This window comes from Calidris pugnax, unplaced genomic scaffold, assembly GCF_001431845.1.
Source record: "Calidris pugnax isolate Ruff unplaced genomic scaffold, ASM143184v1 scaffold448, whole genome shotgun sequence".
NCBI classification, from domain to species: Eukaryota; Metazoa; Chordata; class Aves; order Charadriiformes; family Scolopacidae; genus Calidris; species Calidris pugnax.
In genome coordinates this window covers 870,724-888,580 of record NW_015091198.1, presented here as the reverse complement: position 1 = coordinate 888,580, position 17,857 = coordinate 870,724, and the positions used below count along the sequence as shown (strand labels likewise).

The 17,857-nt window shown below is 43.7% G+C and overlaps 1 protein-coding gene across 1 annotated transcript in view; it reads right to left on the bottom strand.

Annotated features, from left to right (window-relative positions):
* Window positions 1–12,402: 12,402 nt before the first annotated feature.
* The window catches only part of CPS1 (carbamoyl-phosphate synthase 1), a 106,955-nt gene continuing 101,500 nt past the window's right edge, over window positions 12,403–17,857 (bottom strand). Inside the window, exons 37-38 of the mRNA XM_014959614.1 lie at window positions 16,360–16,489; window positions 12,403–15,111 (exon numbers count right to left, since the gene is read on the bottom strand). Coding sequence (XP_014815100.1) covers window positions 15,013–15,111; window positions 16,360–16,489 — 229 coding nt within the window. The 3' untranslated portion in view covers window positions 12,403–15,012. The remainder of the gene's footprint in view (window positions 15,112–16,359; window positions 16,490–17,857) is intronic.

Genomic DNA, 17,857 nt, shown 5'->3' with positions numbered 1-17,857 from the left:
AGCCCTAATTCCCACCTGATCCTACTCAGATTCTTCTGTAGTTGCCATCCTTAGCTGTTTACCCCCAGGCTCATTACTAGTGGCCCTGGTTTCATCCCCTTCCCCCTTCAATTCTAATTTAAAGCCCTGTCCATGAGCCTTGCTAACTCTTGCCCTAGTATGCTTTTCCCCTTTCGGGATAGGGTATTCCCATCCTTTGCAAGCAGGCCCAGTGTCCTGTAGATCAAACTGTGATCAGAGAACCCTAATCCCTACTGGTAGCACCAGTTTGGAGCCTGCGGTGGCTCCACCAATCTATTTCCCTTTCACCTTCCCAAATGGTCCTCAACCTTTCCACTTCCTCCTTAAACTCAGCCACCAGGCACACACAGTTGCTGTCTTTGCTGTCCTCCTGCCAGAGTGACAGACTTAGACATTCCACACAGCCCCTCACCTGGATAGCTGCGTTTCTGTGGTAGGTCAGTTTGGGTCGCATTGTCACAGAATCACAGAATCTTCATGGTTGGAAGGGACCTTTGAGATCATGGAGTCCAACCATACACACGCAAAAAAAACCCCAACAATCTCAGGCATTAGAGCATGCTCTGAAGTGCCACGTCTACACGTTTTTTAAATACCTCCAGGGATGGCGACTCCACCACCTCCCTGGGCAGGCTGTTCCAGTGCCTGACCACCCTCTCAGGAAAGTAATTCTTCCTCATATCTAATCTAAACCTCCCCTGACCCAACTTTAGTCCATTTCCTCTGGTCCTGCCATTATTCCCTTGGGAGAAGAGGCCAACACCCACCTCTCTCCACCCTCCTTTCAGGGAGCTGTAGAGGGCAATGAGACCTCCCCTCAGCCTCCTCTTCTCCAAACTAAACATGCCCAGTTCCCTCAGCCTCTGTTCATATGCCTTGTTCCCCAGACCCCTCACCAGCTCGGTGGCTCTCCTCTGGACACGCTCCAGCACTTCATTTCCTTGTAACAGCGGCCCCGGAGGGAGCACACACCATCTCTGGGTGGTTTCTTTCCAGTCAGCCCCGCCCTTCGCGCCGCCCCTCACACCTCCCCTCACACTCACGCGCCGCTCTCTGCCTCAGCCACGCGCCGCTCTCTGCCTCAGCCCCACCCTCAGCCGCGCGCCGCCCACCAACGGACAGTCTCTTCTTCCCGCCTTTAAACCTGCGCGCGGCTCCTGGCCGCGCCCCCTCCGCCTCCTGATTGGCTGCCGCGGACTTCCTGCTTCCTGCTGGGGCTGTGAGGGGGGGTCCCTGAGCGGGCATCACCATCTCAGGCCAGGCCAGCACTGGAGGTTGCACTTACTCAATATTTAGATAGGTGGCCTTTAAGGAAAAGATGGGGTATCAATGATTCAATAAAGTGTCTACTTTCCTCTCAGAGTTCGTTAACAATGTGCAATATCCAGCTCTGCGGTTGCCTGGGGGTTGATCTGGTGAGGTGGCAGTTAGATCATCCAGCTGTTCCACCTGTTTGTATTGTTTGAAGATCTGATGCTAAACCACTAGGCATAAAAGTGCTAATTAAGCGCTGGAGCGTGTCCAGAGGAGAGCCACTGAGCTGGTGAGGGGTCTGGAGAACAAGTCCTATGAGGAGAGGCTGAGGGAACTGGGCATGTTTAGTTTGGAGAAGAGGAGCTCACCAAAACTCAGCATGCTGAGGTACAAGTTCTTTTTAATAGCCAGTAGATGGAGCTTGACACCTCTTGGCAAGATTCACTCCAGGACGACTGAATGTGAATGTCAATTCTTATTTGAAACAGCAAAGTAACCTTTATTTCTTTTCCTTTTGGCTGGGTTTGTGGTTGGACTCCATGATCTCAAAGGTCCCTTCCAACCATGAAGATTCTGTGATTCTGTGAAAATAGTTTTTTATAAAGCTGCTTGAAATTGCCTTTAATTCATCAGCTTTCAGTATAGGGTCTCTTTTTACAAACACTTGCAGCAGTCATACCAGGAGATTTGAGGGCTTTTCTGCCGTATCTGTAAAACCAAAACCATTTTCGAGACCACTTTTTGAAGTTTCATGAGAACTGCGATTTCACAGAATCACACAATCTTCTAGGTTGGAAGGGACCTTAAAGATCATCTTGTCCAACCATCAACCTAACTTTGACAAAAATAAACACCCACACAACAAAAAAAAGCAACACCATCACTAAACCATACCTCCCAGCACTACATCAACCCGTCTTTTGAACACCTCCAGGGATGGTGCCTCAACCACCTCCCTGGGCAGCCCATTCCAATGGCTGATAATGCTTTCAGTGAAAAAGTTTTTCCTAATATCCAGCCTGAACCTCCCCTGGCGTAACTTGAGGCCATTTCCTTTTCAAAATAAAAGAGCAGTCACATGCAATTTCTAAGAAGTTGCCAAAAGTAGACCAAAAAAAAAAGCCCTCACAACACAGAACATATCAATCAACCATTTGAATGGTGCAGAACTGTTCTGGTAAAAGTCTTTTTCACGTATTCATACCCTGTGCAAACTTCCCCGCCAGCTCAACCAGAAATTGGATGTCCTTTATCCTGTCTTAGCAAAGAGGTGTCTGGTAGCATGGACCACATCTTTAACTGGATGACTACCTCATTGGTGCTACTTATTTCATACCGACTATGATATTCATGAATGCATTACATTCCCATGACGGCTGGCAGCCATTGCTTACCTCCTAAAATATACACGTTCTTGCTTCTTTTTCCAGATACAGACAATGAAAAGAGAGTCAGCTCAGGGAGAGAAGAGAAGCGACAAATCTACTTGATCCTTTCATATCTGAGGAAATTATCCTCTGGGATCTCCATAACCCCATAGAAATTAATGGAAAGTCTCCCAAGAGGATTCACCAGGCCTCAAGTAAGAAGCTCCATCCCCATCACGGATATTCTCAGATGTATTCTTACAGCACACTAACAGAACAGGGCATACCTGCTTTTTCCTTTTCATCAGGGAGGGACTGAGATAAAAGGCAAGGTTTGAATGGGATTAAGACTCCTAAAATGGCCATCGGTACAAAGTATGATTTACAAAAGTACGCAGCTATGAAACTTCCCCTGATCTGCGTATTTACATACCTAATTCCCTGAAAAAAATTGGTCCTAGGTGACTAGTGCTCTGAATGCTATCTCTGCTTTCCACAGCCCTTTTCCCTTGTTAGCTGTTAGAACTGTGGGACCACCAGGGCTAAGAGAGCAGCATGGAGCTGCTTCTTCGCAGGCATCGCTCATGGCTGGTACCCAAGCACCACACGGATGCACCGGGGCAAATCAGCAGCCCACAACAGGCTTGCAGAATTACCACGGGGGGATGTGGCTTGCCTGCAGAGCATTTACTGCTGGAGATCAGGCATAAAAAAAGCACAGAAACCAGCATGACCCTGGCAACTCAGGCTGGATTTGCAGGATTGCCAGCAAAGGGGCAGGGCAAGAAGGAAGCACAATTAAAAAATAATAATAATTTTAAAAAATCAGTGAAACCGTTTGTAAGCAGAGCACATTTTTGGTTGTGTGATGGAAAGGCAATAAACAGAGAGCCGAAGACAATAAGCACAAAGGCGTTTTCACAGAGCCTCTTCTCAGATTAAACATAATTTCCCACTAGCTTGTTGTTACTTCGATTATAGGACTGTTACTGTTGGTGTATCATAGCCTGAGATGTAACACTGCCAACATGCCAGTACATCACAACCTCTATCTAACCAAGTGGCATTTCTAGGAAGCACACCCCTATTACTGGCTGGAAGCACCCCTAGGAAATGGCTCCAACCTGTGAGATGCCAGTTTGCTAGCAAAGGGAAATTGTAGTGTAACTCCGTACAAGGAGTTAAGCTTGGTGGTGTCAGAATGGAATTCAAACTGCCCATCTTGACTTCTCAAGGTGCTTGTGGCATGAGACAGTGTGGTCAAGCTGTCCAGGCCTTTTCATCCCTTCCCTAGTGTCCACCACGGACACCAAGGGAAACCAGAGGGAGAAGAAGGGGATGCCATCAGCTCGCTAGTCTGCTATCAGACCTCAGGGGCTTGAGAGGCTCCAAGGAGATCCATGGATAAAGCATTTTCCTTGCAATCACGAACATCCACAAATCAGCACCATCAATCTGCTTTGAACAAGCCACAAATGACTCGAGGAGGCCAGCTCTCTAACAATTTAGAGTACCTGCTGCCAAGCTAGCTACTCACTGTCTGGCTATAAATCTTGACCTGACATATGCATATGCTATGTTTTCCAGCTTTCTGGCTTTCTATCCTTTGTTTTGTAATCCCCGAATGATTGCAATTAAGGAATACTATCTCATCAAAATGCCTATCAGCACACTAGCTTGTAAACACTCATAATAAGTATGGCTAATAAAATACAGTTTATTAGCCAACCTTGTACAGTATTTTTACAGCCTTTTCCACTCATCATTGAGAAAAATAAATCCTTCGCAGCTGTGCTGGAGCTGGCATTGCTGCCAGCCTGCCTTGGTCTCACCTGGAACAAGGTGAGTAATTAAAGTCCTTATCAGAACAGCAGGGTTTTTTATTGCCTGCCACAATCCCACCCTCTGTTCTTCTGACTGACTCTGAGAGGAACTGCTACAAGTGTTGTTTCCAAAATAGATCAGCAACAAAACTTGCTTTTGTTGTGTTAAATGATGGAAAAATTCAAAATCTCAGCTGCTTAACAGTCCTTGTTTCTCGTTCCAGAATACCAAGGAAAAATCTGGTGGATCAAAGTCCCTGGTCAAGAGTGTGGAAGAATTGTCTGTGCATCATTGCAGATAAAATAGTAACAAGCAAACGGCTGGAAGTGGGGTGGGAGGAAGCCTTCACTCTATATTCTTGGGAATCAATTAGTCTGGAGTGATGGTAGATAAGTGATGATTTGTTTGGGGTTTAAAGGAACTATAAACGTTTTGCTTTTGTTTATGTTGTGACCTTGCTTGTTCTCAGCCACCAACTGGGTAAATGAACCACAAAATAGGAACATTGTAAAAAGCTTAAACCGTTGATTCAAAAGAGAATGTTTTACTTAGTGGAAAAACCATGCCCTTATTCTTCACTAGCAAAGATACTGTTTTGTAGCAAAGCCTTTTTTTCCGAAGGCACTTGATGAAGTCAATTATCATGATATACAGAGTTACTTTCCATGAGATAAACATAAACCCAAGTGCTTGGCAGTAAACATAAACTTCCCAAGTTTTCCTCCTTCTTCTGTCCTTTTATCTCTTTTTATTACCACATGCAGAAGTATAAATTGGTCACTTATTGAAAAATGAATGGTAACATTTCCCGAAGTGGTACTATTTGCTGCTACCTGCTTTACTGTGAAGAGAGTCTGGTTTTCAGAAGTTTGTTTCTTTATATTTTTTTAACATAAACAAAAATGATGCCAAAAAGATGATTAAATATTTTCCCTCTTTTCTTGTGTTGGATTTTTTTTGTGGTTGTTTGGGGGAAGTGGGGGGGTGGGGTTGAGTTTTTGGCAGGTTTTAAGGGGCGTATAAGAAACCCACTGAGCAGCAGCTCTGATCAGACCAGACAAGCTCATTGTCCAGTTTGCCCCAAGTGTTTCCCTTTAAAGGAGGGTAACATAAATCACAGCATCCTAGAGGAGGAGCTCAAGGTTGAATCCTCTCCAGCTGGGATGAAAGTGCTACGTGGTGCTGCTAATTATAAAATGCTGCAAATACATACCATATAACAACTTTTCAAGGTTCTCTATAGAGCATAACCTCCCGGTCTTCCTGAGGCTCTTCCCTATCCAAGCACCTATAGATAGATTAGCTGCTGAACCGAGCAGTTAAGGGCATTCCTTGCTGCCATTAACACGTTTTAATGAAACATGTTTTATTAATATTTTCACATATATGAAGAAATTCAGCTGGACTGGAAACTGTCCACATAAATTCTCTGTGACTGTACTACTTACATGCTAATTCTCCCATTTCTGCAGAGCAAATCACTCCTACCTTCTGCTATGTCCTAGAGGTGAATAGACAGTGATAACTTTCCATGGGACAGATAATTAAATGAAATCCATTCAATTCCAGAAGTTATCACAATTCAGAGGGAGCAAGAGTTCATCTGCTAAACTCTCCCAGTTTGTAACAAAGGGCCTAATACTCTATATAATTTGTATAATGCCAAGTGTATGGAAATTGTATAGGATTTTTCCATAAAAGCAGCATCTTGCATTGAAAGAAAACATCTCCTTATTATAAATACATCCTCTGAAGCACTCTAACCCTCCAAAAATACACCCCAAGAGTGAAGTCATGCTGTATTAAGCACTGTAGCATTCTATTTTATACAGTTCTTACGCAACCCCCTTCACCAGATGCCTTACACAGTGTCCCCTAAGGATCCGGGCATCCTGTAAGTCATCCTCCACTCTCACCAGTGAAGAACCACATGCGAGTGAAATTGGGAGTGGGTCTGGATGAGGTTCTCCGCACAGACAGATTTTCTACAGCTGCCCCTTGCTACAGGTTAGTCTCAGAAATGGAGGGCCAAACACCTCCACTGTGCACAGCAGGGAAAAGCTGCAGGATTACTGTTTCAGGGAGTGACCCATGAAAAAAATCATGAGGAGATGAGCCCTGCTTTTCAGTTGAGCCCCAGCAGCACTACTGCTGAGCACAGCCCTTAGTCTACAGCTTTTGAAAGCTTTCATGATGGCTTAGAGACATTTGGACACGAGGCTTGAGACCTCGCCCCCCCCAGATAGTACCTGAGAAAACTAATGAAGGATAAAAGCAAATTCCTTTTTCTAACACCTTCTGATGCAAATAGTTACTAAGTGGGAAGGGAAAACAAACTCAAATCCTGAGCAGTGACAGGAAGGTCATGTAACAGGTGAAGACAAGAGGTTACACCTTGACCCCTTCCTGCTGGCTAGAAAAGACCTTGGAGAAGACTGAAGTGGGTATGATTCTGCAAGTCCAATGGCCAGGGGGTTTTGCTTGGGCAAATCCCAAATGGCAAGGGATGTGTACGGACAGAGACCGAGATGTGGCTTGTCTCCAACATGGCATACTTTGGCTTTTTAGGAGGTCTGTAGGACTTGCAAGTCCCACCCGATGTCCAAATCAAGCTTAATAAAAATCATGGCCCTAATCATAGAATGGTTTGGGTTGGAAGGGACCTCAAAGATCATTGAGTTCCAACCCCCCTGCCCTGGGCAGGGACACCTCCCACCACACCAGGTTGCTCAAAGCCCCATCCAGCCTGGCCTTGAACCCCTCCAGGGATGGGGCAGCCACAACTTCCCTGGGCAACCTGTTCCAGTGTCTCACCACCCTCATAGTAAAAAATTTCTTCCTGAGATCTAATCTGAATCTTTTTTCTTCCAATTTAAAACCGTTTCCCCTTGTCCTATCATTACCCTTCCTGGCAAAGAGTTCCTCCCCAGCTCTTCTATAGGCACCCTTCAGGTATTGAAAGGCTGCTATAAGGTCTCCCTGGAGCCTTCTCTTCTCCAGGCTGAAGAAGATGATTGGAAGGTCAGAGTCAAGCCTAGCAAACTGGTGAGAAAAGGGTCTTAAATTATCGTAACAGCAACTGAAGACAGCTACCATTATTATGGTAACACATCTGTAATACATCCTCCCCTCTACACAGGATTAAGTCTCAGATTAGCAGCAGAAAACCATGTAAAAAAGAATTCATACACAGCACACAGTCTTAACACATGAGTTTGAAAATCTAACCCATGTGGAAGTGGCTTTCTCCACCCTCTTCTCTGACAAACATAACATTTCTATTTAAACACTGGAAGAAGCCATTCTGTTTAGTTAATCCTGATGAGTTGAAGAAGATATATTACATCAACTTGTCGCTTTTTAGTAATTCCTTAGAGTGAATAGCCTTTGCAATGGATTTTCTCTGGCAAGGAACATAACAGAAAGGGATTGTGGTAAACGAAGGAATTCTGCAGAAAAGCCACTCCCAATTTAAAGCAGATAATGAGCACCAGAGCTAGCGTGGAAGCAATTAATTCTAATCACTTATGAGACAATAAAATTTAATTACGGGTTCTTTGAAAACTAAAAACCCAGCAATTATTGTTAATAGGCTTTTCTTGATGGCAGATAGTGAACAGAATTTGTGGAGGCTGCTTTTCCTGCAGTTAATTTAAAAAAAAAAATAATCAGCTTTAAGCTAAGGATGCCTAGGCTTACACTAATATAGGAAACAGCGCTATTTAGATCCCACAGGACAGAAATGCAATCTTTCAGGAAACTCTTGGATATGCTTTTATATAATTGGCATTCTCATCTCTGCTGAGGTCTCAGATCCTTATTATCTGTTCAGAGGTACTTTCATCTCAGAACAGCTGGATGTCTCCAGCTTCATTTCAGGTTCATTCATGCTAGTAGGAAGAGAAATTACAAGTGGTTGTTTTGTCACGCACTCATTTTGGTGCTGTAGGAGCACTCTAGTTGGGGAGTAACAGTGGTGGTAACCCAGACCACAGCAGAACCAGGCAACTCCTGCTCTGTGTCGATGTGGCTGTGGCCCATATTCACTCTCCCTGCACCAGATGCTGCTGCAATTTCAAACAGAAAGTGAACTACTTCCCTTCCAGTCTAGCAGCACATCTAGCCCAGCCTGAACTGCATGAGGAGAGCATGAGGATGAAGAAGGACCATCAGTTAAGTTCTTGTATTTCTCATTTTGATGTTCCACTCATCTGTTTCTCTCCCAGCTAGCTACAGAACATGACCTCTCTTGCACTTGAAATAGCTTCCAGCCCATTCAAAGTACAACCACCCCTGAGGCTATCGTATCTACCAGAAATGACTGAAAAGCATTTAATAACAAATGTAAAATAAAAAATCTGGAATTTGCCCAGTGACTTAAATGTCAATCTTTCTTTCCCTGTACTTTCTCTCTCTGTGCCCTTCAGGGTCTGTGCCTAAGTGCCCTTCGGAGTCTCTGTTTTCTCGGTCTGGTTTGCAGAGTGTTCAGGTGGTGAATGGCATTACTGTGCTATGGTACTGATGCCCACCACAACAGGGGCATATAGCTCCTCCTCACCACCATTACAGGATTTACCTGTGCCAAGCTCTAACAGCCACGTTTTGCTGCCCATATGAAAACTGCATAGTGGAGACTCCCCATGAGATACCACCACGTGCTTGGGTATCCACTTAGCACCTCCGAGTGAGATATAAATGATACAGCATTGCTGAGACCTTCATTTCAGGATCAGCAGCTCAGGCTAAGCTGCAAAATAGATAAATACTGGTACCTTTATAGCTGTTGGAAGAGCACTACAAAAGATTTCGATGCTTATTTTAGGCTATACTAAGAACTCAGAACCACTGACAGTAAGAACACACTATTTATTTGCTCCCAGCTGGCAATATCAATGCATTCAAAAATTGACTAAAGGCTCGGGTGTGACCCTCAGCAAAGGTCACATTTTGATTGCCTCACCTCCACCATTCTGTCTCCCTTGAATCACAAAAGGCAGCAAACACTTCATTCCATGCCCCATGATGCTTAGTCAGAACATAACCCACTTTTCTAAGAGTTGTTCCAAGTGCTTCTGTCAGAAGAGGACGGATTTTAACGCCTCTCAAAGATGGTGAATAGCAGAGGGCTGCTTTAAGCTATAATGAGGTCTCATTACTACGAGAGATCTTGAAGGACAAGAGCTTGGCAGCGTTTAGTAATGCTCAGGAAGTCAGAAAAAAGAACAAGATTGTCTAGAGCTGGAAGAGCAAATGTTTTTCCTGAAAAGGCGCCTGATTCTCTATCATTAATATCTTGGGCAATCATTTACACCAGAGGCTAAAAGCTGGGTAAAATCAGCACAGCACATTATGCTGGCTTTGCACTAGTGTAAGCAGCTCTGTGGAGACTGACAAAACCCCATATCCACAGAGTTTAAGAAACTTCATCCTATAGGATTAAAAAATTGACCTTTAATAACAAGAAACTTTCCCCGGGAGAACGAATTGTGCCAGAACTACAAACTCTTGGCACTTCTTGCAGGCCCCTGCAAAACAGCTGCACTTGCTACTCTTGGATACTGTTTTAGACAATCCAGAGCATTCATCCAAGATTATGGTATTCCCAAAGCACTAGCATTACTCCCTAGCAATTACTCATCTTTTCTCCAAAGGACTTTATCATAAAGCTTGAACATAATTTGCAACAAATGCTTTTGTCTCTCAGGTTCATCTTTACAAACTCCCCTGAATTAGAAGAGTTTATTCTCAACTGGTATTATCAGCCTGCAGAATTCAATATATTTTAATTATGAGGACGAGTGAGAGCTTAGTCTACCTAGTTAATGACAAAATATCATGTTATCCATTTAAATAGGACACATTAAAAGGTTAATATTTAAATTCTCTGCAATGTGAGGGTGAAACAAATATTACAGCGTAACTAGATTATCTCCTATAAATTAAATTATGCAGTGTTAGATGTTGAGATGCAGAAGGAAGAAAACCTGAGGCTTTGGGTACTATTTGGCAGCTGATTGTTGCAGTACAGCAGATTTCAATGTCCTGCAGGTGGCTATAGCAGTAGCATTCATATGCTTCATAGGGCATGGCAGCACCTCCTGTCCTTACAGAGACAACAGCACCCCTAATTATGTCTGCTGAAAGCTTCCCAATCTCCAGGGCTGCTCTGGCTGTGATCTGGTGTCATAACTACTATCAACAGAAGGAGCCAGAGGTGCTCTCTCCTATTACATGCTCATCTTGGTTGATGCATGAGCCCACCCTCCTGCTAGTGGTTGTTCACATCTGACTGGGATACTGCAGTTGTGGGCTTTCGTATAGTGCTAACTTCCAATCCCTTCCCTACTTTTATGGATCACTTTATAATAAAGATACAGAGGTGCTAAGCTCCCAGCCAGACTCCTAGATGCCTCTGATGCAAGCACAGAGAACCAAAGCACAACTAGGCTTTTAAACCTTGAGAGTGCAAAACACACTTTGTATGCGGGGGCAGGAACACAAGATGCCTTACAGGCTGGTGGCAACATCCTGTCCAGGAAAACCCAGCAACCTGCAAACCAAGCAAGACTTGGTTTCTCTGCTCACTGCCAAGAGCTCCTTCAGATCATGGAATCTTTCCTACTTGGCTGCTTCCTAGGACTTTCAGAAACCTGATTTTGACTCTTTCAAGTGGTCTTGGAGAAAAGAGGTTTCTTAAAGTTTTTTACTTCTTTTTTCCACTTATATTAATATGCTTTCATCTTCCTATGTTTTAAGACGTTTCTTCTTGCTTTCAACGTGGTATCTAATCACTGCTTTGCTACTAACCTCTGCGGGGGCTGCCTGAGCAACCAACCTCCAAATGATTTAAATGGTGCTAACTGCAGAAGAGTAAATCCAGGAAGGTGATCAACTGGGTCAAGAACCTGACCTCCTGGGAAATCAAGCCTCCAGAGCTTCCCAGCACTTGGCACACTTGGAGAGCTATAGCTCCAGAGAGTGGCTCAGTTAGACTGACTACTGAGAAAAAAAAAAACATGTCTGTTACTAAAACATAGCTCCCTTCATATTTCATCACGGCTCTTGCCACCTTTTCTTGAGCTTATCTTAAAAGTTGTGTTTTGTACTGTCTCTTATACCTTCATGTGTCTCTTTATCAGCCCTCTTTTAGAGACACTAAAAAAGAAAAACATTATTTGACTGCTCATAGATTAGCAAATTTCTTGCTCTGAACAGCACCCTCTTTCATCTGTCATTGCCACCCTCCCCAAGATTAGTAACAAAAAGTGCTTGGTACAAAGGATACTAATTGTAATTCTGTTTGGATTTTTTTAGACCTGCATTGACCCCAACAGCTATAGATACTTAAAGATAGTGTCCACACCTTCATTACACAAAGAAGAAAAGCATAACAAGAAACAAATTCAGCCAGTATTTAGTGTTTTCACATGGTAAGCTGAGGGATGGTTTCTTGGCTCCTTCTGACCATGATAGGCGTCAGAGTTTCATATTGCATCAGAGAAAAAAAGAACCTTTTTTCTTCATCAAGGGAAGGGGAGGAGACACTAAAAGGAGATGGAAGAAAGGACAGCTCAGGGGATGGTGTGTATATATAGATGGGTCTGATTAAGTGTGGAAGGACATTAGTGTCAACTGCTTGAGAGGAGTGGGGAAGGGACCAGTGTTTAGCACCAGCAGCAAAACATTAACACCACTTAATAATTACAGAGTACTCAGCATATATTCAGCCCTGGTGTGTTTTTCTACTAAATTCCACTCTAATTATATGAGAGTCTGTGGACACCAAAGAAGCTGTGGTTTAAGTACCTGCAGCTGCTGCAATGAATGACAACAGGAATGTATAGATACACGTATACATAGATACACACACCTCCACACTGTTTGCTAATTGGCAGGAGCACTGTTTAAAGTTGAATTAGAAGCAGCAAAGGTTTTCCCATTTTCCAAAGCTGGTAGTCCCTTCTTTAAGGTTCCCATCTCTTTGATGTTTCTCAGCCTGCTGCTCTATCAGCTCCTCACATTTCACATGTCCCTCCAGGGGGATCAGGGCTTCTCCTTTCTCTTGTGTACACGCAGCTGAAGAGGAAAAGCATTCCCTTCGTCCTTCTGCTCTTTCCCCACCGCTTCCTCACCTCTGGGGCACACAGCAGCTCCCCATTAAATGATGCGTTCACTGCCAAACGTAACAATGATGGTTTCCTAACAGACTAGTGTTCGTTAGTGTTAAAAAAAAAATAAAATAAAAACCCAAAAGACCTAAAATAAGGAAGAGCAGACAGGCCACACAGAATTTAAGAACGAGTAGCTGTTACAATCTGGGGCATTTATTTCATTTTCAGCCCACCAGAAGAGTGAAAAAATAGAAGAGGAAGAACAAGAGCATACAGATGTTTTAAGATGTCACTTTGTTCACTACTAGAGGTAAAAGCAGGGTGGGAGGATGTGAGATGACACCAGTTGTTAATGATATTTCTGACACTGAAAAAAAGTGTGCAGGATGCATTTAGAGTGCTGCTTCATTAACCACCATTAGTCATCCATTTCACAAATGAATGGGAAAAAACTTGATGGCTTCAGGCTCTTCAAGAGCTTTGGGTGGGTGGGGGTTTTTGTTGGTTTTTGTTTTTTTCTTTAAATAACATCTCTACTCTAAAAGTGCAAAACTCTTCCTATGCACAGCAGGCAGGGTTGTGTCCATCACAAGAGTTAGTACTGAAGAAGTGTCTGTGACAAAAGCACTTGGGATGTCAACCAGATCAGAAATAAAAGTCCATGCCTGGTTCAAAATTTGGTCTTGGCACTTAGGACCAATTGTTCAGGAAGTCCCATGGTATCCAAGGACATCACAGCCTCTGCCTACTCCTTTGCACTTGTCAATAACAGCTCTCATCAGATTTTATAGCCTTCCTGAAATATTTTAGCATTAATTTTAAAATCTCTAAACTATCTATCCACCCTTATTCTCTCTCTCCACCTGAAGCTTCTTTGGACTCAAGGGAACTTGAGAGCAAATGCAAGAAGCAGCCTAGGTTTGCTCACCTCAACACAGCCCAAAATGCACTACTTTCAGTGTTGATAGCTTCAAAAAAAGCACTGCTAGGTGGTACCCAGCTCCACCACCATATATCTAGCACCAGTTGGCAGCAGTATTTCTTGGCAGGGCCTAGAAGTTCGGTAACTATGAGCTAGCAGTGCCCTGAGGTCATCATCTCAGGCAGAGAGCGTGGCTGGAGGAAAATCCTCCAGTTTAGCTTACTCTCACCAGTAACAGAGAAGTTGTCCAGCTGTGAATCTTCCTGTGTCCGGGGTGTGCTGTGTACATATTTCACCATGGCAGGAAAAAGACAGACACATACATCCCTTAGCTGGTAAACCTTTAGAGGCAGGCAGTGTGTATGCTGCAGGATGCAGTGCCATTGGCCATAGAGCTGCTGAAGGCTTTTGCCATGCAGAGAGCAAGGGATAACATGCACCATGTGGCACAGTGGGTGTCTGCTCTGTGGACAGCATTGGCAGGCATTGCAAGAGTTCAAAGAGCAGCAGAGAAGGCTGGAGCAAAAGTGAAGAGGTCACTTAATTGGGAGGGTTAAAGCACTGCAACACTTTCACCTCATTTTTAAAGGATTCAATTTTAAGGCCCACAATCACGGCACAAAATGTTGGGCAGCAACACACAGAAGTCTTCGGGGAGTTCTCCACTTTTGAAGCCAGACACAAAGCTAAGAGCGAGCCTTTATGATACAGGGACAACTGCCTGAATTCAGAATGTTGAACCAGAATTTAAAAAATAATAATAGCCTGAAGGAGTGAGCAGAACTTGGAAGCAACTCCAGAGCACACACATATAGACTTCCTCTCCCATCAACTCTACTGGCTGAAGATGATGATTCTTGGCCAGGGTTAAAAACCAAACAAAAAGTAGCCGCATCATGCCTGTCAGCTGGTGCAGGGAATCATGGGGAATTCATGTTCATCTGTCTTCAAAGAGCTCCTATCACATTTATCACCATGGCAGGCATCCATGGTATCATCAGGTGGCTCAAGCAGGAGGATGTTTAATTTTTACATAGTAAGTTGTAAAATCCTCAAAAATCAGCAATGGAAATAGAAAGCTACGTGTCTTTATATGGGAGTTTGGGGAAGGCTCGGGCAGACCAGCATGAGAACAGCTGGGATTATGGACCCAAGGAAGGCATTTCTAAGGAGGAACAGGTTTGGTTATGAAAAGAAGGAACAAACCCCAGGTGTCATCGCTTGTATCTCATTCATTTGCTCTGTTATGGTGGTGTCTGGATCCAGCCAGTAACTACGTAAGATCTAGTAAGTAACTAATATCTGATCCTATGTGGAAATGGAGAGGCTGGGGGGAGGACAGCTTTCCAATGAGCCACCAAAAATAGTGGCTAGGAATTAGTTTGTGTGAGTTGGAAAAACAATTAGTGCAGATGCTACAACATATGTGGAAAGATGGTTAGGTAGATGATCTGAGAAGCCCTCTCTTTTGTGATGCCAGCAGCAGTAAGATTGCAGGTTGGAGGTAGTTCTTCTAGGCAGAGTTTCCATTGTCAAACTGTCTGTAGTGGAAGAGACTCCTGGAGTCCAATTTCCCAGAGTATTTGACAGCTTCAGCAAAAAGTTTTGTCACCTGTTAACATAAAGCAGAGGAGGACTGAGCATTGCAAAGTCTTCTGCAGAAGGCTGAGTAAGAAAGCAGGCTCCACACTTCTACACTGTCACCCTGAAACTACCCTTTGCAGGTCCATTCCTTAAGTCCATCCAAATTAATACAAATTTCAAGGTAACTGTGCGTGGGCGTTGGCTCCAGCCCTCTGGAGCCTGCTTGTCCAGCTGGAGAGATGTGGAGGTGCTGGGCTTCTTTGGCAAGACAGCTCTGTCCCTCAAGAGCTGTTTTTTACCCCAGCCTTTAAGAGAACACAGGATTGTTTCCTTCTCTCAAAATCAGAGATTAAAAGGGTTCAATGAAATGCATCAAGCAGGGGTGGTAATAAATTTTGGATGGGGACCCCTGTTCTGGCTGACAGTGCGTGTTTTGCTCGTCGGCAAAGGATGGGTCTTCAGTTTCCCATTCCTGCTAATCATGTCTGGCATTAGCCTGTCTATGAACTTACAGCCTGGCATCCTCTCTGCTCTCCACTCACTCCAATCACAGCAGAAGATTTGGCACAGCTGGACCCCAGTTCAAGTCACCGAGTTCCATGTCAGCCCCCACCAAAATCAACGGGCACTTGGCTGCTGTGCTTAATGAGAGGCAGATGAGGCTCTTTTGTGACAGTTGAGGCCACTTACAAAGGAAGTCAAGGTACTGCTGGCAGCAGGAGTCTCACTTTGCATTACCAAATATCTCTTCCCCTACCAGTTTGTGAAAGGGGTTTGTCAGGAGCTACAAACACATAATGACTGGCAGTTGGGGACTACAACAGGAAAGGCAGCAATTCAGCCTGGATGGCACTTTGGAACTGGATTGCCCCAAGGATCATTCAAGAAAGCCCAGCTACTTCCTGCTGGGAGTTTTAAGGCCCATACTGGAAAAACATCCCACTAAAAAACTATTGGCATGCATAATTTAAACATGTTACAGGCAATCCTGTGCAAGAAGTTAGCTCTGAAATGAAAATAATACAGCAACAAGTTTAGCTGCCGTACAGGACTACATGATTTCTTTCTTTGTTTTTTGTTTTACTTTGAGCAATGTTATTTTGTGTAGTAGCAAAAAGAAAATACATTCAAAAAATTGTGTTGCCATGATTTTCAGGCACATTACTATTTGTCAGAGAAAATGAGGGTCCAAACAGACTGGAATCTAAGGTCACAAGTGCTTGAAAGCTCTGAAGGTTCTTATGACTAAGAGGAGAAAGAACAACATGGGAAGTACCTGGAAATTAGTGAGCAGAGCGATCCCACTGTCAACAGCCATCCTCCGGATCACGTAATTATCATGGACAAACTTGGTGTTGCTGTTAGACAGGTTAATCACCAGATCTATTTTTCCATCCTTTACCAGCCTGAAGAGACAATGCCCAAGAGAGCATCACAGTGTGTCTTGCTTAATGAAAATCTGACCAATTCAGGTAAACAACACTGAAAATTTTCATTTGAGTTTCGTCTTACATCCCCAAAAAAGCATGGTTGAGGGGTTAAGGCACTAAGCTGTGACTCAGGTATTTGTGGCTTCTTTTCTGTTCTATTCAGTGATGCAAAGCAATATTCAGCCTTCACACAGCTCAGCACAACTCTGTTAAAGGCATGACTGACTGTCATTAAAGGCTAAATATTCAGATCTCACGTATCCTTGCGTGAAAATGTTAACATGGAGCAATACATCCATGCCATATTAAATAGGACTGTTCAATGGGATGTTCATTAATTAAGCTGAAACCTCCCTGCCATGGCAATTCCAGACAGAATCAGATAAAACAAAACTTTCGGATTGAATACAAAGTCCCATTAAATCACAGTCATTGATCTCAACAGTAGTTTGCCCTTGCTGTCCTGGATGTTAACCCAAATTTGACAAGGTAAGTAGAGCTCTTACCTCCTGACCAGAGGGAGGTTTGGACTCTGGCTTTCCTGTGATGGCCATGCCACAGGATTTGCCAGGATACCGTTAGCATTGAGCCAGTCCGAGGTTGCTTCTGTGGCATAAAGCTGATCAGGAACAAAAAAAAAAAAAAGAAAAAAGAAAAAAAAAATTTACTTACTGTGCACTTCATAATACCAAAATTTTTCATTTAATTCACATGGTTCTGGCCCAACATACAGTCTGTTTTTCACAGCTGATTTTGGAGGACATTTTTCACCACAAGGGTATCTCTCCAAGCAAAGAATACCATGACTTTCCCAACTTTCTGTTATCTGTGGTTGGCTAGGGCTGATAGTCAATGACTGGAACCAACACATCCAGAAGCAGTTGAGTGGCTTAGGAAAACCTAAATCCCTCTGACTTTCAATGGTTCAATAACATATTCCTTTTTTGCCCCCTTTTTTTTTTTTTTTTTTTTTTCTAGCACTAGGTTTCGAAAGGCAGAACTTTAAATCCAGTAGTTACACCAATGCCACTCAGGGAAATAGTACTTAAATACTTAATACTAAAAGGCTTTCATCAATCTCCTGTGCCTGCATTGTTAGTTACCTTTCAGTAGGGACAGGGATGCAAAATGATGCAGAAGTGTTACAAGAGGGATGTAACACCACAAATTTCATGTGTCTGCAGCTTGTGAACATCACTGAAGATGAAGCACTGTAAAGACCTTCTCCATACAAAAGGCCTCCCCTTCCTCCCTTCCTGTCATACGTGCAATCCTGCTGGCACTTCTTTTCTTGGAGGACTTAGAGGAGCTTATAATGTGACATCCTGGCGGCAGGCTGATAGC